The sequence below is a fragment of the Numenius arquata genome, chromosome 19 (genome assembly GCF_964106895.1).
Source record: "Numenius arquata chromosome 19, bNumArq3.hap1.1, whole genome shotgun sequence".
NCBI lineage: Eukaryota > Metazoa > Chordata > Aves > Charadriiformes > Scolopacidae > Numenius > Numenius arquata.
The window spans coordinates 6,839,671-6,867,265 of NC_133594.1; the positions used below are offsets into that span (position 1 = coordinate 6,839,671).

Consider the following 27,595-nt stretch of genomic DNA (forward strand, 5'->3'; position numbering starts at 1 on the left):
AGGGGTGGGTAAATTCCTCGTCCCTCGGAGACGTTTAAGCCAAATCTCTATTTGAAGTGACAGCTGTGGGTATCCTTTGATAGCTTCCATCAATTAATGGCCATATTTCAGCTGTGATGGGCTACAGGTCCTGCTTGAAAGAATAGTATTTGATTTTGGACCTGAGGAAGCAAAGCGCTGAAGGCCATCGCTGGCTTCTTTCTCCAGGCTACTCTGCCTGATTTTCCTTTGGTGACCAGACTGCGTTTTGCATGGCATCCTAAGGCACCCCAATGTGGGTATTAATTAGCGTTTTTTCGTTCTGAGCTACAAGCTACTTAACTTGCATTGCGCATGTCGGAGATCAGCAGAAGACGAGCTTGCGATGAGGGACACTCTGCTGTATTCTCTCAGGATCTCTGAAAGCCTCACTTCTGCTTGGATTAAATGAATAAAAATTCTGCACAAACGCGTTATTTGGATCAGCTTTGCCAGGGGAAGGGGTAAATTCCTCGGAGATGCTTAAGCCAAGCCTGAGCGCCGTTCCGTCGTACTCCCTCCCGTCCTGAGGCGCCTTGCCCGCACTAAACATGGCCCCTCTCCTTGGATCCCAAGGCAGTGAAGCCCACGACTCCCTTTCCTGCCAGGAACCAAAATGGCCACCCAGGAGCCTCACCCCTCTCCCCTTCCCATCGCCGCCGCCCTCACTCAAAATGGCGCCGCCCGCACTTCAGGGGCCTTCTCGCCAGCAGCCAAGATGGCGGGCGGAAGGCGCCTGTGGAAAGGCCCGCCTGCGCTGCGCCGCCCGTACTCAAGATGGCCGCCATCACCATGCGGCTGCCGGTGCCCCGCAAAGCGGTGGGGCCGAGCGCGCCGCGGGGCGGCGAGAAGCACCTGGTGGCGCCGGGGGACACGATCACTACGGACACGGGCTACATGAGGTGAGGGCAGCGGCGGAGAGGCAGGCGGAGGGGCGGGTTGGCCGGGCCGGCCTCGGACTCTCCTGAGGCGGCCGCTCTCTGCGCAGGGGCCACGGCACCTACGTGGAGGAGGAGAAGCTCATCGCCTCGGTGGCCGGCGCCGTGGAGAGGGTGAACAAGCTGGTGTGTGTCAAAGCGCTGAAGACCAGGTGAGCCCGGGCGGCCTCCGCCGCGCAGGGAGGGCGAAGGCCGCCATCTGCGCCGGGCGAGGGCTGGGCCGTGCTGCGGGGCGGGGGGATGAGGCGTTTGACGGGCTGCGCTCTCTTGTCCCGCTGCCAGGTACAACGGCGAGGTCGGCGATATCGTGGTGGGGAGGATCACAGAGGTAACGTTCATGGAGGAGGAGGAGGAGGAGGTGGCCCAGCTGGCCGGCCACCGGACTGGCGTGTCCCGGTCCCATCCGGAGCAATTCTGTCCTTCCTAAAAACATGTTGGTGTCCCAGCGTGGAGGCACTGCCAGCGTGGGGGGGGGCTGCTACAACTACCTGAAAGGAGGGTGTAGTGAGGTGGAGGTTGGTCTGTCTCTTTTCCCAAGTGACAGGCGATAGGACAAGAGGAAACAGCCTCAAGTTGCACCAGGGGAGGTTTAGGATGGATGTAAGGAAACATTTCTTCACCAAAAGGGTTGTCAAACCTTGTAACAGGCTGCCCGGGGAAGCGGTGGAGTCGCCATCCCTGGAGGGATTTAAAAGATGGGCAGATGTGGTGCTGAGGGACATGGTTTAGTGGTAGCGTGGCAAAGCTGGGTTAACGGTTGAACTTTTGTTCATTTTTTGGGCCTATATCAACAGATACTTTCTTTTTTTTATTTCTCCAGGTTCAGCAGAAGCGATGGAAAGTGGAAACCAACTCCAGGCTAGATTCGGTCTTGCTGCTCTCCTCCATGAACTTACCCGGTGGGGAGCTGGTGAGTGCAGCTCACGCAGAGCAGTGCCAGAGGGAGCCCTGTGGTCTTCGGCTTCCACGGCAGAAGCTGGGAAGCTCTGGAGCCCTTCCCACATCTGGCACAAGGGCACCGTTGGGTTTCGTGGGTGGGTCTGTAGTGCTCCGACATCTTTAACTCTCAGCGTTATTTGGACATAAACACTTCAGTGATGTAAAGGTGTGCCGCTCTGCCTGATTGTCCTTTGGTGACAGATGACGGCATGGCGTCCTAAGCATCCCTTCCGGCAACGTCAGTATTAACTGGTGTTTTCTCATTCTGAGCTACACTTTTCTTGCATTGTGCCTTTCAGAGAAGGAGATCAGCAGAAGATGAGCTTGCCATGAGGGACTATCTGCAGGAAGGGGACCTCATCAGCGTATCCTTCCACTGCTGGCACTGGGACGGCACAGCCGAGGGTGTGGGGAGAGCAACCAGACCTTGGCCAGTCTCTGCTGGGGACAGCTAGTGGCTGGTGGCACTGGGCAGTGTTAGAGACCTTGTTTCCTTAAGTGGCACTGACAGGCAGAGGTCCAGTCTGTATTTTCTGATGGGGCTGTGTCGCTGCACACCCGGAGTCTGAAATATGGGAAGGTAAGTTGCTCAAAAGCACTCAGTCTCGGCCTAATTCTGCTCCAGTTGACTTGTGTAAGGCCTTTTGGAGGGATTTTAAGAAGAAAGCTCTGGAGTAGAGCAGGGTGTCATTATAAGCCATTCCTGCAGGGTAGGGAGAATCCTGGCTCCTGTGTGGGAGCACCGAGCAGTTTCCCCAAAGCAGAGGGAGTGCCCTTGAGTTGCCCTTTGAGCTTCTCTTCTCCTTGTCCACACTTACAGCCTGTGAGTCCCGTTTCCCCCCTACTAGCCCCTCAGGAATTAAACCCTGGAGAGAAAAACCTTCTGACTCAAACTTCATCACTCGTCTTCTGCAGGCCGTTGCCCCCGTGGCTTGTTTCTCTCTCCGGGGCTCTATTTTAAGCTTTACGCAGTTGGCATTTATCTCTGGTTTTGTGCATTGAAATAAGCCAAGGGGCCGTTGGAGCGTAGGCTGCAGTTTGGGATTACCAGACCAAGGGTATTAGCACTTAAAAGATGAAAGGGAAGTGCGCTTATTGCACAAAGGGTGAAGGACGGCGATTGGATTAAGAGGGAAAGCGTTCTGCTAAATTGGGCCTCTCGCTCCTCATTTTTCTGCAGGGATGGTTGACGTGTAGTTACGATCAAGATATTATTAACATTTGTGCTAAGCACTTAGAGTATTCTTCATCTTCAAAGGACTGCACAGGCATTAGCTAATCCGCCCAGCACTCCCAGAGGCAGGCGGGTTCTATATTCACTGTTTCGCAGGAAAAAGGTGTTAAAATTGACTAGTTCCTAGACCAGGAGTGGAGTGCGTGTCGGTGACTTTATGTTCTCTGTGGTGGCTCATGGTCTGAGTCTCGTGGTCTCCTCTTCAGCTTGGCCAAGGTGTGCTCGTTCAGGTTTCCCCCTCCCTTGTGAAACGCCAGAAGACTCATTTCCACGATTTGCCCTGTGGAGCATCCGTCATCCTCGGCAACAATGGATTCATCTGGATCTACCCAACTGCAGAGCAGAAAGATGAAGAGGCAGGGGGCTTCACCACCAACTTGGAGGTGAGGGCTCAGGGAGGATAAACCTTCTACCAACAATGTTTTGTTAGTCTGACATAGTCAGAGGCACATGAATAACCTGAGATATTAAAAGATTTGGAATTGGGTTCACTTTTTTACAGCAGGCTTGCATTATTTCCCTGTGTATTGATCTCTTGTCCTCTGTCCTTCCGCAGCCGGTTCCGTTGTCTGACCGGGAGGTGATCTCACGGCTCCGAAACTGCATTGTGGCTCTGGTTACTCAGCAGTTGATGCTCTTTGACACCAGCATCCTGTATTGCTATGAAGCATCCCTTCCTCATCAGGTACAGAAACCAGTGGTGTGTACTGGTGTGTACAGGTCCACGCTGTGGGGAGGGAAAGGAAAGGCGGCATCAGTTGCTGCTGAAGTCGGTGAGTTGGGTGGTGGGGCTTCCTTTCAGCTTTCCAGAGCATCCTGTAGTAAGTGACAATATGAACTTCCCCTCCTTCTGCATCACAAATTGCATTGCACACTTTCAGGGTGATGGTTTGAAGGGTTCTGCCTCTGGCAAAGTCCAACTATCCCTGTAGAGAAATAGGTCCATTTTGTGATAGATGTTGTGTATCCCTTGCTGGGATTATGGACCCTCTGTGGTCCCTGTGAAAACAGTGTTAAATTTGGGTTTGTATGAGGTTATGGTGCACTTTAAGAACAAATGAAAAAGCAAGTGTCATGTATTGTACAGAGACCGGTTTTCTGTTTATATCCACATCCTGCACTGCTGGAGGGCTCCCTCAGTTTAACCTGTTGCTCTACAGCTTTTCTCTGTGATTTCCACCAGCACAATCACTGACAGACACACTCACAAAGAGAAAAGATCAAAATTGTCTCCTTTCATTCACAGTGGCAGCCTGCTTGGCTAGATGGAATGTTCTTTTGACCTATATTTCTGTTTAAGTCATCTCTCCCCTTCCCAAATACCGGTGTGTGTCCTTCAGGAGAGATGAAGAGTTGCCAGTAGCATCTCCTTTGATTTCTGATGGTCTCTGTAAGAATTGCTAATTCTGGCAAAGCTAACTTTGCCTTGGACCCTCTGCCACGATGGTCTTGTTTGATCACAACCCTCTAAACTCTCTTGCTGCTCGTTGTTGTGTGTCAGGAACCCTTGTCCCCATGGAGTATGCAATAATAGTAGTTGCTTTTTGGTGCCAATGTTACTCCTCTTTCCACTCCAGATCAAGGACATTCTCAAACCAGAGGTGATGGAGGAGATCGTTCTGGAAACCCGACAGAGGCTGCTGGATCTGGAGGGGTAGCGCACGTGGCCAGAAGCAGTCATTTCAAGTCCCAGCATGGCAGCTTTGGATTCTCAGTATTTTTATTTTTTTGTTATGTTCTTGTCCCAAACATTCATTCCACGTTTCAGAAATCACCAAAATCCCTCATTTTAATTCCAAGGATACCTCCTGAGCCCTTTTAGTACAATAGTACTACATAGTACTTAAGTACAATAGCCTTTTAGTGCAGCAGCCTGAAAAATTGATGTCTGACCTTTATGAAGCTGCAGGTGTGACTGGGACATATCTCACAGCACTTGTTGCTGTATCTGGTGCCCCTGAACTTGATGCAGAGTGAGAGAGAGGACAGGATGTGTTTTGTGATGGTTCTCTCATCCCCAAAGACTTTCTAAATGGTGTTGATTTTCCTTTACTGTGATGTAGATCTGCCAGTCTGACCTGACTGAGAGCTCTTGGTTTTCTCCTTAAGACTGCAGGTCACAGGTGTAAGTCTTTGGAGGCCAGGAGTATCCACACTGTTGCTAACCATATTTTGGGTCTGGCTGTTCATGGCTTATATGTCTTAAGGGTATGAGATTGGATGTGGCGTGATTTGGGTGTCCACATGAGCCATGAGCGAGCAGGGCCTTCTCAGTCTGTGTGCATCCTGCTGGTCCCTTTTTTATGTGGTGAGCCTCTCTGAGGAGGCTCCAGTATTGTTTTCTATTAAATATTTTACATTTCAATAAATTTTTTGAAACAGATCAGTCATTCAGGAGTGTGCGCATTAGCTTGTCTTTCTCCAGAATGAATTGGGTCTCGCTTGAGAGTTACGGTTGCTCAAGTTTCCTTGTGCCAGGACTCTCAGAATGGTTGCAATGTCCTGTTACCTCCTCTTCAGCTGTTCCTCACCCCATTCAAGCAGGACTTGACGTTCTTCTCCAGCGTATCTCCTGTGCAGAGTTCCTCTGTGAGTAGATTGCCTGGCTTTGTTCACTGTGTCGCTCTTAGCATTGCTTCCCTGCAGGATCCCGTGGAGAGCTGAGTCGTGCAGCTGCTGTGTTGGGGGGATGACAGGGAGCCCAGTATGATACTGGTGAAGATCCTCAGGCCAGTGGTTAGAGGTGGGCATGCTGAGCCAGGTGTTGGCAGTCAGTCACTTGCCTTCTCTGTACAGAGTGGATGTGATGCTTCCCTTAGAGCACCAGAGATGTGTGAGGATGTTCTATTAGAGCTGCTTGTTTGATATATGTGTTATATATATATATATAATATATATATAGTATTTCGATTGTATTAGAGCTGCTTGAACTACAGTGCTGTAATGCTTAAAGAAAAAGCAAAACGTCTGCCTTAATTGTCCCTGAATCTAATTCTAACGCTGCAAATTCTCACACTCGCCCCAGGCAAAAGGGAAAATTCTTTACTCTGTCTTCTGGGAACTAGAAATACCCTGCGTTGCTTCTCGTCTAGCTGAGACTGCTCTGCCCTGCCTGCGGTGCAGAGTAAGCACTAGGTGGCAGCTTCGGATCGTGTTTGTGGCATTTACCTTCCCCAGCAGCTCTGCATCATTGCCCTGCCAAACAGCAAAGGCTGGATGTCTGCCACCAGCGCTGCTACCTAAGTACCAGAGCATTATGGAGCTCACTGCCTAAGGACAAGCAAGGACACGGCTAATCCATTCTGCTGCTGCACAACACCAACTTCTGCCTGTGCTGCCTCTGTGAAATAGTACTAAACTTCTTGGGGGTGTTGGTGGATGCTCCACACAAGACCCGGGAATTGTTATTTTTGAGTTTTATGAGGATTCCCTAATAAGTGTTGCAACAATCGCATCCTCAAGGTGACTTGGGAAATCTGAAAATTAAAGCTTGATGGTGACACTTCTGTCGTTGGGTTAGTTGCCAGCCCAGCCCAAACCACGATGCTGTGTGTGAAGCTGGTAGGAGCATTATCCCCATCTGTGTGGGGCGGGACAGTGCTAAAAGGCTAAAAGCTTTAGCAGCCTCTCCATCTTTTAATTAGAAAAGTACCTCTTTTTTTTTTTTTCCCCTACCCAATTGCTGTAGTTTAGCAGCTGTTTATCTTACTACCATATGGGGAGATTCAGGGATTTCTGCTGTGAGGCATAGGTATAAGCAGATTGGGGATATACAAGCAACAAGATAAAGTATCCGATGTCCTCCTTTTTTGAAGCATTTTTGAAGGTTGATGGAGAGGTCTATACTTAATCCAGTAGATCTCTTTGCATCTCTGCCGCTTAAACAACTCCGTGTCAGTTAAAGGGTAAAGGGGTGAAGAGACTGTACTTCATTAACACCTAGAGAGATGTGATATCTGGAAATGGTTCTGCTGAACTGGTACAGGAATGCAAAATGCTTCTCTGTCCTCAACGAAGCTCTCTGCAGGTGTCCAACAGGTCAGAAAGGGGTTGGGGGAGGTTATGAGGCTCTGGAAAGCTGCTGGTGGTGATGTGATGGAAACGTGCTGCGTAAATGTGCTCTGGAAGTGGTTAATTTAGAGTTGGGTCATGCTCGTGGGTACTAAGTGTGAGCTGTCAGACCTGCAAGATGACACGGGGCCAGGTTCTCCTAACATGGATCATAGGGAAAGGGTGCTGGTGTCTGCAGCAGGCTGGGTGGGCTGCACAGCTGAGTTGTGTTATATATGGGTTTTTTTCCCTTTTTCTCTCTTTTTTTTCTTGTTCTTTTTTTTTTTTTTTTTTCTCTCTACATAGCAGTCTTTAAAACTGTTGTCTATTTCCGGCCTTCTTATGGTAGCCCTCTCTCCCCACTTTGAACCTTTTTTTGGTATTTATGCTCGATACATAAGTATACAACCTGAAAAACAATGAGCTCAAGACCTGGACTGCTTCAGCTCTGAGCTTTCCCATTCCTCCTGCTCACTGCAGCATTCCTGATACTTTGGCCTTGGGGATGTACTAGATGGGGGAGAGTGTGTGAGTCGTCTTGTTCCCGTGTACCCAAATAAATGGCACTTTTGTTTTTAAGCCTGAGAACAAGAGCACCAGCTGGTAAGGTTTGGTGATGGATCTTTGGGGGGGGGGGGGGCAACTGAAGGTCCCGGTATTTTCCTCCCTGGCCACGAGGGGTCATTGCCATTCTTTGCGAATTCAGCCAGTGCTTTTCTGAGTCCAGAGCTCAATTCTGTAACAAAGCTTTGGGGAGGGCATCGCCAGCGGTTCCTGCAGCCCCATCGAGCCAGCAGGTAAAGAGAGATAAGAATGACAGCCTTGCGTGGGGAGGGAGAAACTTCTTGAGCAGTTTCAAAGGTGTCTAAGAAAGGTACTGGGCCAGCTGCCATTTACTGTTGGTTTGGCTGAATCCCTGTGACTTTTCACTCTCTTGACGAATGTTGAGGGCCACCAGTGCTCATCCGTCTCCAAAGCAACTGGAAGTGCTCACGGTTCCCATATGGAGAGGCTTCAGGTATCACTGTTCAGTTATGACCCGCAATATGGCAAACGACTTTTCCTAGTGCTCAGCAGAGATGAGTGAGGAGGCGCAGGGGCTCTGGGGGGGCTCTGGCATCTCGGGTAGGTGGGGGAGCCGACCCCCCTTTTTCCATAGGCAGGCCTGCGTGGGAGTATGGGCAGGCTATATACAAAATGCTTTTGGATCGGGAAGTGCTCGAGATGTAGAGGAGGACTCTAGCAAAAGCAGTGTCCTCTTGAATTCTTGACGTTGTCTGTGGGGTTTTGCTCTCTTGAATTCTTGACATAGTCTGTGGGATTTTGCTAGGCAACTTCTGAGCAGAAAGGATGAAAAGGAAGAAACTACGGCTTCTTTGGTTTAAGGACAAAACCATAGTCCAAAGCGGGGTGGGAAAAACCTAGTAAGTGTTCATTCTTATATGGGGAACTAAAATGCCCATGCAAGCATTTAAACAGCTTAGACCAATCTGATTTCTGGATCGCCAATGTCTGACCGTGCGGAGTCTGTCTGTGAAGCAGCAGTAGCACCTGCCTGTGCTCTTACTGCCAGGTTAATACATGGCACAGACCTGCTTGAAAGGGGAGCTGGTAGATAGTTCTCTTGCTGGTGAGCGCTGCCTGCAGAAACGAGAAGGCAAAATCACTCGGCTGTAGAAATAACTTTCCCGTTTCTTGGTGGCAGTGCTTCATGTACTAATATGGAGAACGGCAGCCCCTCCCTTTACTCCCAGTAATAGCCGTTGGGATTGTAAATTTGTGCTAATGGGTTATTAATCCAATTACTGCTGCTTATTACGTTACTTCTGTATTATCCGCATGCAGTTTTGCTGTTCAGTTGAGGTGAATGGTACAAATACAAAGCTTTGAGCAGACCCTAGAAGATACCAAAACCCCACTGAGATTGTCTTGAAATGCTTGTCTCAGGTTCCTGAGGACCCTGCTAATTAACATGCTAAGGTTTATTATTTGGTAAAGAGGTTGAAGCTTTAAGATATCGTTATGGAGGAAATAGAGGAAACATCACTGCAGCTGATGGGTGTAACAACCCAGTCTTAATTGAAGGTAAACAGAAAAAGTATTGCAATTTCTTTTATAAAATATATGGGATGTACACAGGCCGCATGCAAGGCTCGATTGAAAGAAACAAGTCTAGATTTTTTTTAATTTGTTCTGCATTCACACAATTTTTCCATCTCCCCTAATAATTTCTGAATCTGTTGAGCAACTTCAAGTTTGTTAACATGAGACAATCATGTTCATAAAATCTGGCAGCAGGGTAGGGGACAGAAAATATAATACCCTTCAGGAAGAAAAAGAGGGCAGATACCTAGCTATGATATTCGGGAGTGACCAGCTGGCCCATCTGCCTATGTATAGACCTGGATTAACTACAACACGGCTTTGGGAAACGGGAAGTGCTTTAGGAGCAACTGCTGAGTGGGAAGAGGTTGGAGACTCCTGGCAAAGAACCTGCTGCTTATGATTGTAGAGCATCCGAAGGAATACCTGACTGTTGACCTGAATGATAAATTCACCTAGTCTGTTAAATAAGAATTAGGTACATTCATCTGCATAGATCTTGGGTGAGGCAGGGAGAAGCATATATACAGCCTGTGTAGTCCAGAACACAAGTCCTGCTTATTTGCAATTACCTTTGCGTTGTTGGTCAAGGCCTTCTGAGTAAAAGGGACCTGTGGTAATCTTCTGGAGTTCACTCTGCTCCAGCCCTGCCATGGTAGGAGAGATCATCCAGGATGCTCCAGTCAGACCCAGAAGGGAATCACTTTTTTCAGTAAAGGATGGTTGGTATTGTCTTTTCTAACAAATTTCTCCCAGGCTGCTCAGCCTGTGTTCACAGCCAGCTTTGTCTCCTCAGTTTCCTTCAATCCATGGGAGCCGAGCAGGGGTTTGGATCACTGCAGTGAGAAACTGATCTCCATTACTGAGCTAAACCTGGAGAAATTCTGCTGAGTTCAAGAGACATGACCCTGGATTAGTCTTAGAATTTCTGTCTGCTATGTGTGTATAGCACAAACAGCTTCACTAGCTGCAATTTGAGTCACTGATGGAGAAATGCAATAGAAATGGTTTGGGATCAGTCTCCTGGCTAAGAATTAGTGATGTGGGAGCAGACTGCCACAGCAGAGGTGGAGGATCCCCTAGGGCCGTATGAACCACTACATTTCAGATGCTGTTGTTGGAAGATAAAAAAAATACATGTCTGCCAGGGACCTTGAATATGGCGTAGGAGACATGGAGTATGTTTGGATTTGTCACAAGGGAGGAGTCGGTATAAACAAGCCGCGCTGTGTCCAGATGGTTCCCTTGAGCAGGAGGCTACTGCACAAAATTGCGTTTGTGTGTTCTCCCGTTGTCGCGTGGGAGCAACCGCAGACCTTTGACCAAAACGCCCTGACCTCAAGCTGCTGCCTCAAGCCTCTTCTATTCCCAAGGTGAACCGGAGAACGTACGAGAAACTAAATATCTTCAGCGTCGCCGTCTGTGCTCTTTAGCTCAGGGTACGCTCGTGCTGTCCTGCTGAAGAATCTGGGGGTTTGGCTTCATCTTTGTACCAAACGGTGCACAGAAGTAGATCAATAAATATTGATTGTCACGTTCATTGGCCTGTACGGCTGGCTTTGGTACCAAGTTCTGCATGTGCTCTGACAGCATTAATAAGGAAGGGAAGTCCTTTGTGCAAGCAGCGTGACCGATTCCTGGTTGTGAAAAAGCTGCTGGTTGTCCATACAGTGTACCCACCAAGGATCTCTTCCCTGTCCATCTCTCCAGGAATTCCAGGGTCCGGACCTGGCCGGGGGCCTCGAGACCCATGCACAGGAGGGGGCCTCTGTCTGCCTCGAGGACCAACGAGCTCTCGTTGTCAGATCTAGGGGAAAACAGCTTGGGTGGCTCTTGCAAAGGGGTAAGGGATTCCACATGGAGCTTTCTGGGTCCTCGGCTAGTGTTTGTTACTGATGTTATACTAGCAAACTCCTCTTCCACCTGCCATTTCCACTGTCTTGACCTTCACCCCACTCCCCTTGTGGCTCTCCTTCATCTCCCTCCTCTTCCCCTTTGTGCCCTCTCCCTCCACCTCCCCTTCCCCTCAGGTCCCTTCATGGCACCACTATTTCCCTCATGGCTTCACCCTGGAGACACCGTCGTGTCCCCTGTTCCCTCATCCTTTCCCCACGCCACTCACGGCTCCCCCCTCTACGCCTCCTCATGGCCCCCCCTCCTTCACCCTCCTTTCTCCTCACGGTCCTCCCAACCCCTGCTCGCTCCCTCATCCCCCTCGAAGGTTTCGCCCCGCGCTTTCCCCCCCGCCCCCCCATCTCCTCACGGGCTTCACCCCGGGAACCCCATCACGGACCCCATCGCCCCGGCTCCCCTCACCGCCCCATTTCCCCCGGGCCGCCCCTTCCCCGCTCGGCAGGTTCCCCGTCATGGCGGCGGGCGCGGCGCCCGCCCGGGGCCGGCAGCGGGATGGGGCAGCGGCCGGGCCGGGCGGGAGGCGGGGGCGGCGGAGGAGGAGGGGCCGGAAGGGGATGTGACCGCCCGCCCCGCCGGCCGGGGACGGGGCTGCGCCGCGCCGGGGGTTCCGGGATCTCCCTCGCCGCCTGCAGCCGCCCCCCGCCAGTCTCGCTCCGCACCGCGGGTCCCCCCGGCGGCAGCCCCCGGGGTCCCCCCCGGCCCTGCCCTGCGGCCCTTCGTCCCCCTCCTCCTGCCAGGCCTGGCGGGGCCCCCCTCGGGCGTGCGGCCGCCCGGCCCCGCCGCCCCCCGCCCGGCCCCCTCCGCGCCTCCCGCCGCGGCCGGGCCGGGCTCGGCCCCGCTGCCCGCCCGGGCCTCCCCCGCCGCCGGTCCCCCCTGTGGGGATGCAGCCGGCCCGGTCACCCCAGCTTGACCTCTTCTGGCTGCTGTGCAGGAACCGGCCTCCCGGAGCGCGTCCCCGGCCTCGCACCCCGGCACCCGGCTCCGTCTGAGGCGGGCGGCAGGGCGGCCACCTGCGCCGGCCCGGCGGCCCCAGCCTTGATTCGACGCCACCGTGGCCCCTCATGGCCCGCTGGCCCCCTTGGCCTCTGCCGGGGAGAGGTAGCGGCTGTGCGGGCGGCCCCAGGCTTGCGATGGGAGAAGGCGAGGCGTTGTGAGGCCGGACCGCAGCAGCCCCCCCCCGCCCCGTCCCGGTCCCTCACCCCACAGCGCGTGTGGGGCCTGCGGGGCCCAGAGCTGCCACCGCTTCGCCTTGCCAGCTGACATGTTTTCAGCCTACTTGATCCTGCTAGACGTCAACGATACTTGAAGCCAAATAGGTTGGCTCTTTGGCCTTTGCTAACTCAATGCTATGCAAAAGAAAAGGAGGAGAAAAAAAAAAAAAGAAACCTTGACACTGGTGTCAGTGGGAATGGCTGTTTCCTGCCCTGGATGAGCCTGCTCGTGGTTTCTTGCTTTGTGAGATGAACTAATTCTCCTTTACCCGGTGGAAGACACACTACATATGGCAACCTGAAACTTTGGTAACGTTTGGCCATTACTAAGCAGTTGGAACTTTTGGTCTTTTTTTTTTTTTTTTTTTTGCTTAAAGTGACCTAAGGAGCCTTGTTGTCCTCTTCAAAAGCATCGGAGGAATCTGCGCTTGTCTTAATTCTTCGCCTCAAGTGACTTTATAACGCAGTGAGTGCAACCAACGCACCCACCTAAAATACGTTTTCCTTCAAAGCTCCTTCCCAACCTGGAAGATCAGGGATCACAGACTTCTTCAAAAACTTCTCGTCCTGGGAAAGGCTGCCCAGAGTTACTTTATGGGGCAGCAGCCTGGAAAAGTTCTTGGGGACCAAAGGAGGCCAAGTCTGCCTGCCCTGCACTTCATCAAAGGAGCAGGGAAGAAGGAGTCATCGAGGCATGGGGGCCCACACTGTAACGTCTTTGTGGAACATGGTAAGAGGTTTCTTCTATTGGAATTTCTTTTGGTTTAATTTTGATTTACCAAGCTAGATGCAATATGGATTTATTCAAGGGCACAGTGCAGATACAGAGATATTGTACTTTATGGGAGTCTTTTGTTTTCTCTCCCGTGTGTCCTAATGCAGATCTTCTGCGATTGTTTATTAAGAAAATACTTGGGTCAGATTGCTTGAAACCTGGGGAGAGGTTCTTGTACAGCTAAATGTGAAATACAAGGAAGTAACTTTTTAACGTTGTACAAGTTTCTCATTTCTGCCTTAGGTGTGTTCTGGTTTACAGTCCGGGAAAGTGTTTCATCCTTTTCAAGTTGTCTGTCTCGTAGGTTACAAGCTAACCACAGGTGATGGTGATGCTATGGTCAGCAACAAGCATTCTTTAATTATCTTTACAAAAGGGACTCTGCTACCTGGGAAAAAACCAAAAACACAACAAACCAAAATATTTCTATTGGAAAGTTTGTGGATACTGCTGTTGGGAAAAGTGGTTGGAATAAAGCAGTTTCTTGTTAGTTTCCTTAGTGCATTTACAGCACTTTTGGTTGGTGGTTTCTCAGAGCTGATTAAGCCTTCATCTGGTGCTGTGGTGGAGGATAAAGTGGCCAAGTTAGGGGTACAGCAACCCGGTTACTTGCTGGTCTTCTGTAAATTAAGAGGGGACTGAGAATCTCAGGAACGAAGCCGGATGAAAAGCTCAGTAGGACTCAGAGGTAGGTTTAGTGACTGTTTCAAATGCTGCTTTTTTTTTAATTCTTTAAAAAGTTACCAAAGAAATTGTAAACTGAAGGCATCTCTACAGAAGTGAGGCACAGAAATGCATTGTTTCACTGAAACTTTTTGGGGTAATTCTTGCTTTTGCACAATGCTTTTTAAAATTCTAATATTCTTTGAGAGGCCACACTACTGGCCTCTATCTTTGGCTGGAAAATGGGATTTTTGACAAGTTTCTTCAACAGTTTTGTCCTCTCAAGGAAGTTTATCTGTGAACAAAACAAAAAAAAACCTGCATCTGTAATCTTTGCATAACTAAAAATTGAAATATTTGCTGTGTCTGAGAACACAATCTAGTTGGTGGAAAAGTTTTGATTCAGTTTTGCTTTAGTTGGGCTTTTCTTTCAAACTCTCTCTCATTCTCTGTTTCTAGAAGGGCCCAAGAAATCCTGTGCAGTGTTCAGCAAAGACACAGAGATTCCGTGTGCGTACTGCTGTGTTGAAGTACTGTTTTGAGTTACAGCAGTGTTGTTTCTTTTAATTTCCCATACAATGTTTGTGCACTGAGGAAATTGAAGGTAATTAAGGGAAGGTCAGAGAAGGTAAGGGCCAACCTGGCCCTCGGATGATAAACCCACTGCTGGGGTGTTTTCAGTCCCGCTCCTCCACCCCAGGTTTGCTTGTTGCTTTTACTACTTTGGACAGAGTTTCAAGGTCAGATGAGATCAGCGAGAGTGCTAACTGCAAGCAGTACCATATTCTGACTACCTTTGGTGTTTTGATGTAGCAGAAGAGCCAGAAAGGCTCCTTTTTGATCATCTAACAGGAATAGGCAGATGGTAACTTCTTGCCAGTATGACCTGAGGTCAGAAGATCCCAGCACATTTGCAAAGAAAAATAGCGTCTATAATGTCCATACACCATATGCCCACAAGAGACCTCAGTGTCTTGATTTAGAAAAGAATAAACTTGAAAGGGGACATCAAGGCCAGGACATCTGTTAAGAGAACTGCAAAAGATCAGCCTCGCTTATCCACATGAGGAAAAGTTTCTTCCTTTGAGCGTCTGAAACGGTTCTTCGAAGCCCAAGCAGTAGAAGGCTGTACCACCGTTGTTTGTTGTTGAGCTCTGTTTTGAGTTTGGGCTGCTCCTGTCCTGAGAAATGTTATCTTAAAATATCTGGAAAAATACAAAGGGAACAAAATTTCCCTCTTTTTTTTTTTTTTTTAATTGATAATTTGTCTTTGAAGTATATAGTCTGACATACTTTATAATTAATGGACAGAATAGCGTTTAATGTCCTGTTCAGATATGGTGCCATAGGCTGTAGTTCATAAAAATAGATTGGCATTTTTTTAGGCCCTAAATTTTTGCATGTTTGTCTTTCGGTGCTTTCATTACACAGTTTCTTCTAAATGCCAAGCACTGTATCTGGTTTCTCTGTCACACTGTGGAAACCAGTTTGTCCCAGGAAAATCATGTTTCTTGCTTTTCATAACTAAGAAATGCTCAAGGAAGAATTCCAGGGTGGGCTGCTTAAAGCAAACCCCTAGAGATAGTCAAACTCTGAAAGGTACTTGTTTGAGGTTCTTGAATATTCGAACCTATGATACAACAAAAAAAAATGTGGAGTTGGTGGTAGCATGGCTCTCCTCTTACAGCTGTGTTTTTGTAAAGCTGTTTCATGACCCTGTGTCAGCGGGACCGCTGCCTGCAAAGTTCTCCTGAGGCTCATCCAGCAGACACTTAGTGATTTTCAGAGCACTGAAGATCTTAATTGCTTCAATGGTACTGAATCTTAACTGAAAGGGTTAGTGAATATCATCAGATACGAACAGTGTAAGGCAAAAGAACTTTCAGGGAAGTAATTCCATTTCTGAGTCGTTGCACTTTCCGTAGTGCTCAAAGCAATGGATCGAGAGGCTTCTGAAAAGCCAAGGAGGCAACCGGCCAGCAATGAGCTCTGCTGGTGGTCAAATGTTCTGTGAGAATACTGCAGAAAGGCTCTAAATTTTGTCATGAGTTGACAATTGAGGAGTGCATTAAGGGGGGAAAAATAATCTATGGGCAAGTTTTGGGCTTCGTTTTTTTGTATTGCTGCTTTCTGCACTCAGGGTGTTTTACAGGCTGGAGTTCGTGCTGGCATGGTTCCCCGGGGCTGCAGAGTAGCCCTTGGCGGGGTTGTACAGATTTCATCTTGACGCAGATTACTCCATCTCTTAAATTGCTTGTGAGCTTGAAATTGAGAGAAAGTATAAAGGCGATGTTGGCCTCTTTCCTTGTGCTTTTCTCAGCTGAGAAATGAGTTTATAGTCACTGTTTTTTGGGAATATCCAACTGAGAGAAAAGCTCAGGAGATGGTTAATGCAAAGATTTTGTCAATGCCTTTTGAAGTTTGCACGCTGGTGTATCTTGTGCCTTTCCAGAACATTAATCCCAGCAAAACTCAGACTTTGGAAAAGGAAGGTGTATTCCCACAGGGCTCAACTCTGATCTGGAGTTGGCAGTAGTTAATGGGAGTGCTCAGCAAACACCACACCACCTCTGACTGTCTTGGGTAGGTGTTGAGGTGCTGAATGATGAGCAGATTCCCTGAAGCATCTTGGTAGAACTATGTCCAAGCAAAAGCAGCACCTGAAGGCTTAAAAAAAGGAATTCTAGTCCTTTGACCTGTGATGCTGAGGTGAAGAAGAGATGCTAGGGTGACTCTGGTGAGGCAGTGGATTTGGTCCATGGCTTTTAATTCCCTTTACTGCTCGAATTGACAGCAGCAGAGCCGTGTTAAGAGAGGTGAGATCCTGAGCGGTGTCTCCACTTGTGCGAGCCCAAAGGGTTGAGTTTTATATGTACTCTCTGCTGTGTAAATTGTGACAGTGACTGGGAATGGGGACCATCTTTCCATGAGTGTGTTGGTGGGAACTTGAGTGTTATTTTTTTGGATTCAACAATGCGAAATTATGGTAAATATCTCGAAATGTAAGTCTTTCAAATGATGCTACAGCTTAATGTACATATTTCCTGTCATTGGTGCCAGTTTTGCTGTGACAGTCAGAGCAATAATTGATTTGGCAGGAAGAAGAGGTTTTGAATATGAGACTTTCTTACATGCTGCTTCTCGTTACATCTAATGGATCCCTGATAGATATCAACCTGGTCTTAAAATTTTTTAATTGTTTTGTGTTTGAAACATTCTGCAAAGTTATACAGCTAACTGTAAAGTGAGTAGAAAGAGAAGGAACTTTGTTTTTGAACCTATGTTACCCCTTTACGCTACCAGGGAGTGATAGTTGTTCAGCCTTGAGCTTTATTTTAAGTATCTTTAGACTATAGTTGATAAAGCACTCGCACAAGAATGTTCTTTTCTTAGTCTCTCATAGTGATAAAATGTGGTCGTTCTGATAGTTTCTCTTCCAGCAGATAAATGATAGGGAAGCTTAAACAAGCTGTTTGCCTTACTGTAAAAAGAGATGAACTCCAGGATCTGGATCAATTTTTCTTATACCTTTAGTGCTGAGTATAGCTGAAGTCAGCCTACTACAGTGTCTTTAATATTGGATCTGAAATTTTTTTTCTTACAAGAGTGCTGAAAGTATTAGTGCTTTAATTAGGAATTAATCACACAAAACAGATCCATAGCATAAGCTTGCCACAGCTGCTGGTCGGAGATGTGCCCTATGAAATCCATTATTAGAAAAAACCCAACCAATTAAAAGTATCTTTTCCTATACTATTGATTAAAAATTGATTTTTAAGAGTCTTTAGGTTTAATAATCTGTCTTGCTTTACGCTGTTAAATTTCATGTTTTGACTGTTTGGATCGTGAAAATGAGTAAGTTACTTTATAATTGGTTCTGTCCTCAGGACTTGGTGATTGATCAGCATGTATGAGTATATACTACAATATATATCATTATAATTCTATTGGTGTTTATTATTTTTATGAAATTCCTATCGTTTTCATACCATGTAGGAAAATGCATAATTCCAAGGAGTGTTTTTTTGTTGTTGTTGTTTTCACGAGTAAGATGTTATTAATAACTGTACGGCTCAGGAATATACTTTTATCAGCTGGGTGGTCTAGAGCAGGTGGTGATCAAGCAATAATATATGATTTTGTGCTCATTATCCTTTATCCTACAGGTGAGCTCAATATATCTTCTTTATATGCAATATACATTTATTAGCTAGTCAATTGCCCGTACATGGAAATGATTTAAATGAGATTCCTTCCATACCAGAACTCTGTTTCTTTAAACCCATGTAGTTACAAACCCTGCATTTATCTTTTTCCATTGTTCCTTAGGGCATTTTTATACTCCATCTCTGCTTCATCAACTGCAACGCCTGAGACTTGAAAGAAACTGCTTTACTACTCCTGATTCCGCTTTAGACCATTCACCTGGAATTGTATTGTTAGCACTGGCCTCGTAGGAGTCTGTTCTTTAGAGCCTGCCTTCAGGAGCCCAGGGCTGTGTTCTAAACCCACAAAACTTTCCTCGTTGTTAGGTTGGAAATTGGGCAGCTCCCAAACTTCAATTTCCATCTCTATTAGGAGAGATTTATCCCCAGCTTTGGAGATCATCGCTTATGTATCCAACTTCGATGTGCTTCAGTATTAGTCTGGTTAATGCTGATATCTGCTGCACACCAAATGCAGATTTGTTTACTGCCTCTGACTATATCCCTTTTCATCATACAGAGCTCTTGCTATATTTTGTCCTGCTCCAATTATCAAATACCAGTAGGTTTTGCTAAGAAGCTCCTCTGCAAAACTTGATCGAGTGTTGGAATACGTTAGAAAAGAGACCTAAGACTTGCTAAACTGCTTTTCCACACGCTGAGGTGGAAGGTGATGATGATGATGGGGAAAGGCTAATCCTTTTCCCGGGCAAAAGCAGTTCTGTTTTGTGCACTGACTAATCTTTGATAACTTGCCATATTTAAGCAGTTCATCTCCTTCATGACAAATAGGTAGTGGTTGCTCGTTTGCCAGACTTTCATTAGTAGATTGTGCTGGTTCTGCATTCTTATTTACAAATTTTAATAGGAAGGCTATATGAGAAGATCAGGACAGGGAGGCAAGAGAAAGCTGCAGGGTATTGGAACAGAAATCATTGCTTGTAAGCGATCATCTAATTCAGCACACTTCAACATTTACCAACAATCTTGCAGTATTTTAAATTGAAGAGTTTAAATCTTAAGCTTGAAAGTGAGTAAGTTGTTGACACAGTCCCATTGCTTAGAGTTGGGAATCCTGAGTTCCATCCCTGGTGCCCTCTGCGACGGGCTCTGTGGCACGTGGCAAATCACGGGGGTGAGAAAGGTAAAAGTGTCCTTGGAAAGTCTTGTCCTGTTGCTTGTCATTGTAGGGTGGGGATGCTGTTGTGTTGTGTCTTGGGACAACGGGGTTGTGTTTGCAGCTGCGCTTATAGGAACTCTGATAAAGCAGATTAGAACTCAGTGGGTGAGTATGGTCAGTCCTGGGCAGTTGTGCTGTGTTTACTTGTGGGGATGTGATGGTAACCAGTGTCGTGGCAGGGTGTCAGGTCAGGAATACTGTTAACCCACACCAGGCGGTCTGAACGCGTGGCTGCAGTAGTTAGTCCAGCTCTTGGCATCCAGCTGATCCCAGTGCTGCGTTCAGTAAAGGATCATAGTGCTGCCTAAAGCCTCATTTCCCATTTGGAGTACTTTAGCATCCCCAGATTTCCCAAGACATTTACTGCAGCACCATCGGTGTACTCCATCCATATCGTAAGGTTTGAAACATGTATTGCCATGGTACTGTGTGGGAGTGGACATTCCGTATGTTATAGGTGTCACCTCTTCCAGCTATGAAAAATGCTCTGACTGATGCACATTCGATTCATACAGACTGAAGGAAGCATTTAAAATACTACTGTCCTTCTGGAGTTATTGTTGCAGATGGACTTTGCTTTCCTTTTTTTTTTTTTTTTTCCCTTTTTTTTTTTTTTTTTTAAGGGGAGGACACTGCCTTCTATCTGCAGTGTCTGTTGATAGCCATATAAAGAGCGCTAGTGTCTTCTCCCAGCAGTTTTTTGTCGTTTCAGCCGTACTGGGCCATTCTTGTGAGAAGTAGTGAGTCTCCGTATGAAAGGTCTGTTGTGAATGGCAGAAGTCCATGGCTGCAAGAAACGTGCAGAGCGGTTTCAGCAGAAGCAGGAGGGGCTCCTGGTGCTTTGCTTTTGTTGACTGTCTTATCAGTCAGCTCTTAGCCTGCTCTATGCCAACTGAAGATCAATCTGAACAACCTGTAGAGGTTACTCATCTGCTTACCAGAATATCCATTTTACCCGTTTAAAAGGGAATCTTGGACAAAAAGGGGAATGAACATCCAGATGATTTTAGTAAGTAAAGCTGCCCGAGGCAGTGTCTTTCCTTAGTTCTTAACTTTGTTCTTTCTTTAAAGTTGCAAGTTTAAAGCCAGTTCTGCACTTAAATATTAAGCATAACTTTCTGTGAAATGGCTGGAAGTTGCACGGCCCTGATGGCAAAATTTGATATGAATCTGCTGAACTGGTGTGTTATGCTCTGGGAGGAGCCCCTTTCCACATGTTGTGTTGTAATGATGCTGCAAACGTGTCCTGAGTACCCGATTGCTTTAGTTTTTGCCTGAAGTACTTTCTGAAGTTAGGCCTGAAGTTACATTTAGGGGTTTGTTTTTTTTTTTTTTCTTTCCCAGCATTTCTTCCTTGCTGTTAGCGGTTAGGCTGTGAAAAGCATGAGCTTGCTTTTCCGCAGAGTGATTGCTGCTAATTTACACGGGCGCAAGCGAGATCATCATTCTTTCATGAGCGAGGAGGCTCCCTGATTTATGTTGTGTCATCTCTGTGCTCTGGTTTTACCTAATGAATAGAATTTCACAACAGATTATTAATCATTAAGACTTTGGTTTCATTGTGTGTATTAAAGAATCAATATTGTTAGACGTTGCCTGCCTTGAAAAGCTTCTTAGCCATTAGTGCCGCTTTTCTAAGACGTTTTGGTGCATTTATCTTTTAGACTGACTTCAGTTCCTACCTTATTCCGTCCATATCAACTCAGTACTCCTCGAATGCCTTTCCAGGGCCTGAGTTGTGTCCAGTCTGCTTCTCTGGAGACTCATCCTTTGAAGTGCCATCTCACCAGTAACAAATCCTGTTTGGTCCAGTCTGTCCTTCAAGCTTATAAAATAGTAATATTGCTGAACCTCATCCTGCTGGAGTTTGCACTCCATATTTGCATTAAAGAGGGAATGGTGGACTTGGAAGCTGGAAATAACATGTGATGAAGACAATATTGAATTCTGTATTCTGCTCCCTGTTAAAAGCCTGGGGTTTGGGATGGCAAAGTTAGCTGAAGTACAGGATTCCCCCCTTTGCTGACCTGCTGTTTGTTCCCTGTCCGATGTCCATCGCCTTTGGAAGTATGGAGTGACCTGGGCATGTTCCCTGTGTTTCCTATCACACTGATGCTGTATGGGAGGAAATGTCACTTACTCCACGTATCCAGCATCTACCGACACTCACACATTGACTCTGTCAGGTTTTTGCAGTGACCCCAATGAGCTGTGTGTTCCCAGAATAAACAATGTTGTTTTTCCAGAGGCTGAATGTGTGAATGGTAGTGGGATAAGGACATGGAAACTTCAAATAGGAAATTGTTTGGGTTTTCAGGAAATGTTTGCTATTTCATTTGTGTTCAAGTTGCCCAGTTTCAAAGGCCATTTCTTAGGTGCTGTCTCATTTAATGTAACTGGTGAAGGGCTGCTCCTGAGTTCTGTTTTCTCATTTTCTGACGTGACCGCAGTGGTTTATCGACAGGGCTGTTAGAAAGTAAACTCAACTCTTTTCACTTGGATTTTTGTGATTCCTTTATAATAAACCTTGAGAAAATTAAACTGTCATTTGATGCACTGGCCACCAGGTGTCTTCTTTGAATGTTTTTAATAACTTGCTCTAGTTAAAACAGACCCCCTGCAGTAAGAAGCGTCTTGGAAATGAGCAAAAGCTAATGGCAAGAACCAGGGTCAGAAGTGACAACCATGAATTTCAGGAATAGTGGCTGTCACGTCTTTTTAGTTACTTTTGGAGCCTATAATCTTTCTGAGCTAGCTTGCTGATGAAAAAGAGGTTGGTAGGTGATGTTTGCTTTTGCTGTTAATGGGAAAATCTTGCTCCCTCACCTCCTAAAGCTTCATTTCAGCCCACTCTTCTCTTTTTAAAACAACAGAAATAGTTTTCAGTGCTGTATTCCTTTTCATTTCTTGCTGTCTTCTGAGGTTGATCTCATCCCCCTACCTCTTTTGTTATGCCACACTGACTTCTTAAAATTATATACTTTATTTTTTGGTATTAAATTGTGTGGTCCTCTCAGTACAGAAATTGATTCTGCAAATCCTCTTGTAGCATTGTGTCCAGCATTTCTAAACACGTGAGCTTTTCCTGGCGAGGATGCTTAGGGAATAACTGAAAACAATATTCAGCCTGTTAGAGCTATTTACACAGTTGGTGTTGTCTGACTGTCGTTATTGCTATCACAAAGCTAATTGTGGAGTTAAACTTTTATGAAGTCATAACAACGCTAACAAAAGCGAAGCTGTAATCTAGTAATACTCTATTTTACTCAAATCTCTTTTGGGTGGGAGAATTTCATAATAATGAAGATGATTTAGTGCATGTAGCAAAATAGTTTAAGCCATAAATATGTATGCTTGAATGGGTTTTTATTATTTTTATTAGCTCTAAGCTCTCTTCATATCCTCTGTAAATCTGACAACACATAATGTTCGTTTAAAAGGTACATTCTAGTTTAGCCAGAATTACTGGAACAGCTCTTAGAGCTATTGTTGTCTGGCTACACCTAATGTTTGCAAATAACTTAGGAAAGCTCAACTGAAAAATTTTGAATTAATTCCAAGCTGTTATTTCTTCTTAAATATATTTAACTTGATGGATAAGGAGATGCATTTAAAATTCTTTGCAATCAACCTTTTACTTATTTTAAGACTACTGATGGATTACACTAAATGCATTTGCTATATACATGGGGTTTTTTTCCCCAAATGTGCAGCTATTTAATACAAAATAGATGCCCTTTGCTGGAAATAAACTGGAGGGAAGACAAAGCTATTCCCATCATTTGATACTGTTGATGTTCACATAGAAGCTGCTATTTCTCTGGGTTCTGTGGATTCTCTGTTAAGGCTAAATAGTGCCTCCCACACAGAGGTTTGGATGTCAAGGTGCTATCATGTTTCAGGTATTAAGTAGTAATTATTGTTACGAGGTAATCATGTAAGACAGTGTAAGTGTTGCTCAACCTTTCATGTTCCATGCCATTGGGAAAAATATCTGTTGGGGAAACTTCCGTCTAATCAGACTTCACCGCAAGAATTACTGGTGCTTTTTACCTTGCTCTTGCTAGAGGGTGGGTACACAGCAAGGCTTTGCACGGTGATGGGTGCAGCACCCGATGGTTCTGTGGTTTGTATTGCACTCGAAGTACAATTTACAGACGTTTTCCAGGAGTTGATTCTGGACCCTCTGCAGCGATGGCTCTGGAGGGGGCCCAATCCTAAAGGCTGTTATGGGTTAGCAAAATGCACAGTGCTAATAACATCTCTTAAACAAGTAGGTGACGGTTTTGAGCTGAGCAAAAGGATGAATTAGAAAAATAAAGGTTGGATTTTTGGAGGCAAATACTAGTTTTAAATGGTAACGTAATCACTTTGGTCTCTGCAGTTTTGCCTCTGCAAAGCAGAGGTGCTGCATTGACTCTTCGTTGCAGACCTGCCGCAGTGTTGATCAGGAGACCTCTCCTGAGAGCAATTGCAAACTTCACTGAGCAGGAGCATGGCTTTGTAATTGTGGCTAAAAACACAGGATTTGAGGAACATTAAATGAAAATAGTGATCAGTGCAGCATTCAGTATCCAGTAAGGATTCAAAGAACCATGAAATGTTAACATGAAATATTTGCATTCCGCTCACTGGAATAAAGAGCACAAATCCAGTGAGGTGTTTTTGTTCTAATTTGATGAGTTGGGTTACTTTTCCCCAGAAAAGTGAATGTTACAGTGCATTGGCCTTGTTCACATCATTGGGTCCTGCAAAACTACAGCAGCATTAAGAACATCAAGGTGAAAGGCGCAAGACACCATCAGACCAGATGCTTTCCGGCTCAGACATCTCCTTCATCTAATGTTCCCAAATTAGGAAGCGGTGGGCTTCAGCCGCACTTCAGAACCTGATGATCTGGAGGCCCTGGTATGAGACGCGTTTCACGGCCACCAGATAGGCTTGAATCACCCGGTGTTGAGGGTGGCTCATCACCGCACTCTCGGTGAGTCACGGCAGCGCTGGCGGGACGCTGTCTGCCGGCTGATAAAGGGTGGATGTTGTGGCTGAAATGGGGAGATCGCTGGTGATACCAGACGCAGATACCGTGTGGGATCTGAAGGGCTTGGTTAGGCTGAAATATTTTGGCTGTTCTACCTTTAAATTAGTTTAAATAGCTCCGTGGATGTCACCGTTTTTAAATTCCAGAATTAGAAGGACGGCAGCTCTTCTGTGGCTATGAGGCTTTCATCTGCTGAAGTTGTATTTCAGAAAGTTGATGTGTTGCTTGTGAAATGCTCCCCTAAGGCAAATCAAGCCCTTTGGGGAGAGGGACTGAGGACTGGAGCGAATCAGACAGGCATTTTACATTTCAATTATTAATGTAGTACTTTTTATGATTCTCAAATTGGAATTGCTAGCAGCTGAATTTTAAAAATGTACTAGTTCTAAAATTTTTAGAAGTAAAACTAACCCCATGCAAGGAAAGGTGCTCTCTTCTACCTTGGAGACCTCTTTCCCTAATCTTACACAATCACGCTTGGATCCGAGTTCTCTTTATCCTCGCTTTGGTGTGTGGATACTGTGGTCGCACCCGTAGCAGCTGCTGTGGAGGTACCCATCTGGGCAGCCTCCGTAAGGGATGAGTCCCTGAGAGCTTTGCAGCCCCCTCTGGAGAAGGTGGTCTTACTTAAGGGGAGATGCACTGAAAACGTAATTGTAGGGTGCATTTCTGACTTATAAAGAAATTTAAAATGGATATAAATATGCAGTACAATTAAAAATTATTATCGCAATGACGCTGAATCCTAAGCTGAACAAATGGGTTTCTTTAGACTACAACAAATTGGAAGAGAACAGGCTGGGCGCTTTCCCTTGCTTCTCTTTCCCCATCAAAAAAGCGTTTAAAAAAAATAAAAATCTCAGAGTGTAATACTTTAGGCAAAGTGCTATCAAAAAAAGGGTGGTAGGAAGGAGGTCTGTGGGCAACCTTTTGCTAAGAAGTTCCGTCGATGCCCCTAAATCCTGATACTGTTACTGTGGACCCCCCCTGTTTTGTGAAGTTGTGTGAATGCCTGGTCGGAGCCACGGATGCTGGTGCTGGCTGCTGCCTGTATTCATCCCCTTGCACCATATGACCTCTCTTGAGTACAAATCACCCGTCCTGACTCTTGGTGTGGGATGCTAACGCATCAATCCGAGCATCCTGGGTTTCCTGCTGTGGTGAGAGAATTGCTTTTAGCCCGGGATTGTACCTGGAGCGTTTGATGAAAGGTCTGGCCGGAGGCGCTGACCTCGCCGGGGGCTGCCCTGGGGATGTTTTATGAGACGCACAAGTAAAAGCAGATAAGGCGGACGCGGGGAGGAGGATGACGGAAATGTGCACGGCTTCTCCGGGGCTCTTCTGCCGCTTCCTGCTGCGGGGGCGGTTGTGAGCCAGGCTGTATGACAGAGCTCCTGTTATTTTGAAACGTAGCGTACCACAGATAAACCGCAACAAGGACCTTCGTTCCTACTTTCCCTTATCCCACCTACGCTTCTCCTCCCACATCTGGCTCTTGCGCACAGTAGAAATGAAAACTCTTGCTACCAAACCAAATAAAACCGAAAAAAAAAGCAGCTTTTTCTTTGTGCCTGGCATCAGCTAGTGTTATGTTTGAAAGAATAATTGAGATTTTTTTTTTTTTTTTTCAATCATTTCCCCTCAGTGCGAGGATTGTCCTTGGATAAGCAAAATGTATATTTTCATGCTGGGTAATTGCGGTTTGTGTAGGTAGTGATTCCAGGGATGCGCCAGCGCCGAGGCAAATGAAATGCTGGATTCTGCCTCGTAGCAGGAAACAGCAGCGCGCGTCACTGGTGGTTAACAAGTACCTGCTTGGTTTGTTCATAAGTCAAAAAAAACAGATCCTTTGTCTTTATGTTCTTTATCATCATAAAGCTGCAACTTTTTGCTCTATAAGCCCATGTAAATAGGAGTAGGACTTCTTCACAGGAGTGTTAGAGGGTTAAGAAGAGGGTGGAAGTGCCTGAAGGTACTCGGGGATGGGATAATTTGTGTTTGCTTGTTTAAATTAGAAGTACTGCCTTTTGTAAAGGTAATAGTGCCGATCAGAGTGCTATGCACATTCATGTTGTTTTGATTTTTCATTGGGCTGTGGGAAGATTAAACTCTCGTTGTATAATGCTCTCTGATAGATGCCTCTCCGATAGTCACCTGTCCTTTGCAGATTTGTGTAGTATATCCCCTGACACTCAGCTTTTGCTGCTCACCTTTTGTCTTCCAGTGTCCTAAAGCTGATTTTTATTTGGTTTTGTTTTGATTTTTTTTTTCTTTTGTTTTTGTTTTTTCATCTCTACCAAATTGTTGCTTTTGCTCTTGGAGAAGCAACTGTCCATCTTCAAATTGGATGCCCTCGCAGGTTGGCTGATTGCTTTGTGTTCTGTCAGTCTATGAAAATCCTGCTGTTGAGCTGAAGGAACTGAAATCCTTGTTTAGAAAAGAAAATCATAATTTCTTACTGCCTGCTAGAAAAGCTGTTGGCCTGCGCTTGCAGGTGACCTGCCAAGGATTTAAGAAAGAAAAATTGGATTTTATCCTCTTTTTGTCTGGTTTTAAGATGGTGAAAGCTGGCATGAAAAATGGTGGTGTTCTGAGAGGGGCTTTGTCTGCCCTAAGCAGCAAAAAAGAGCAAACCTAATCTTGTTTTTCTTCTTGGGTCCACTTTTAAGCTCTTGGATATATTAGCTTGCTATTGAAAATAGTATTTCTTGCTTTCTGCCCCGTTATGTAAAGGGAAATAGATGCCTTGCCCACTCAATTTGCTATTTTGACATCATCTTTCTATAGTTGTGCGTAGTCGTTCCTTCCTGCTGCGCTTTGGGAAGATGGTGCTCAGAGACTGGCGGTGTCCTCTGTGGGGCAGCTGTACTTGAAACGCTGGTGGCACTCGGTTAAGGTGACGTGCAGATGTCCCTGCTCTCCTCTGCCACCGCAGCCTGGATCTCCTGAGCTATTCCTCTGAGCACGAGAGTGTTGCGGTCTCAGATTGCTGCTTCTGTAATTAAACTTCACATAACTCATGAATAGTCTGATTTTAGTCGATGCTTTGGCAGTCTCTAACGTGCAAAATATCACCTCTGACTGCTTAGTGGAAACAAAAAACCAGACCCGTTCTTGGGAAACTTGTTTTTCAACTTTCTTGATTGAGACTCATCAAAGCTTTTACCCAAACTCATCTGTATGAGTGGATCATACTGTCTGAGTGAAGCCTGAAGGATTGCGTGGACAGAAGACTGTTGTGCGTTATAATAAAAAGCTTTGTTTTGAAAACCTGTATTTTTCTCTTAGATTGCGATTACATGGGCTGGGTCTTTGATTTCCACT

General features: G+C 46.2%; 2 protein-coding genes across 4 annotated transcripts in view; both read left to right on the forward strand.

The window, feature by feature from the left end:
* The first annotated feature begins 736 nt into the window (after positions 1-736).
* EXOSC2 (exosome component 2) lies at positions 737-5,522 on the forward strand. 3 transcript variants are annotated; one of them, XM_074161222.1, is made up of 9 exons: positions 737-920; positions 1,007-1,108; positions 1,239-1,284; positions 1,777-1,866; positions 2,195-2,260; positions 2,407-2,475; positions 3,336-3,512; positions 3,686-3,814; positions 4,707-5,522. In XM_074161222.1, the coding sequence occupies exons 1-9, from the start codon at positions 796-798 to the stop codon at positions 4,785-4,787; spliced, it is 885 nt and encodes a 294-aa protein (XP_074017323.1). In that variant the 5' UTR covers positions 737-795; the 3' UTR covers positions 4,788-5,522. The 3 variants fall into 3 exon arrangements, with proteins under 3 accessions (XP_074017323.1, XP_074017325.1, XP_074017324.1); XM_074161224.1 differs by lacking the exon at positions 1,777-1,866 and having other exon boundaries at positions 793-920; XM_074161223.1 differs by lacking the exon at positions 2,407-2,475 and having other exon boundaries at positions 793-920; positions 4,707-4,787.
* A 7,479-nt stretch (positions 5,523-13,001) lies between these two features.
* Positions 13,002-27,595, forward strand: part of ABL1 (ABL proto-oncogene 1, non-receptor tyrosine kinase) — an 82,448-nt gene continuing 67,854 nt past the window's right edge. The window contains exon 1 of the mRNA XM_074161085.1: positions 13,002-13,137. Coding sequence (XP_074017186.1) covers positions 13,002-13,137 — 136 coding nt within the window. The remainder of the gene's footprint in view (positions 13,138-27,595) is intronic.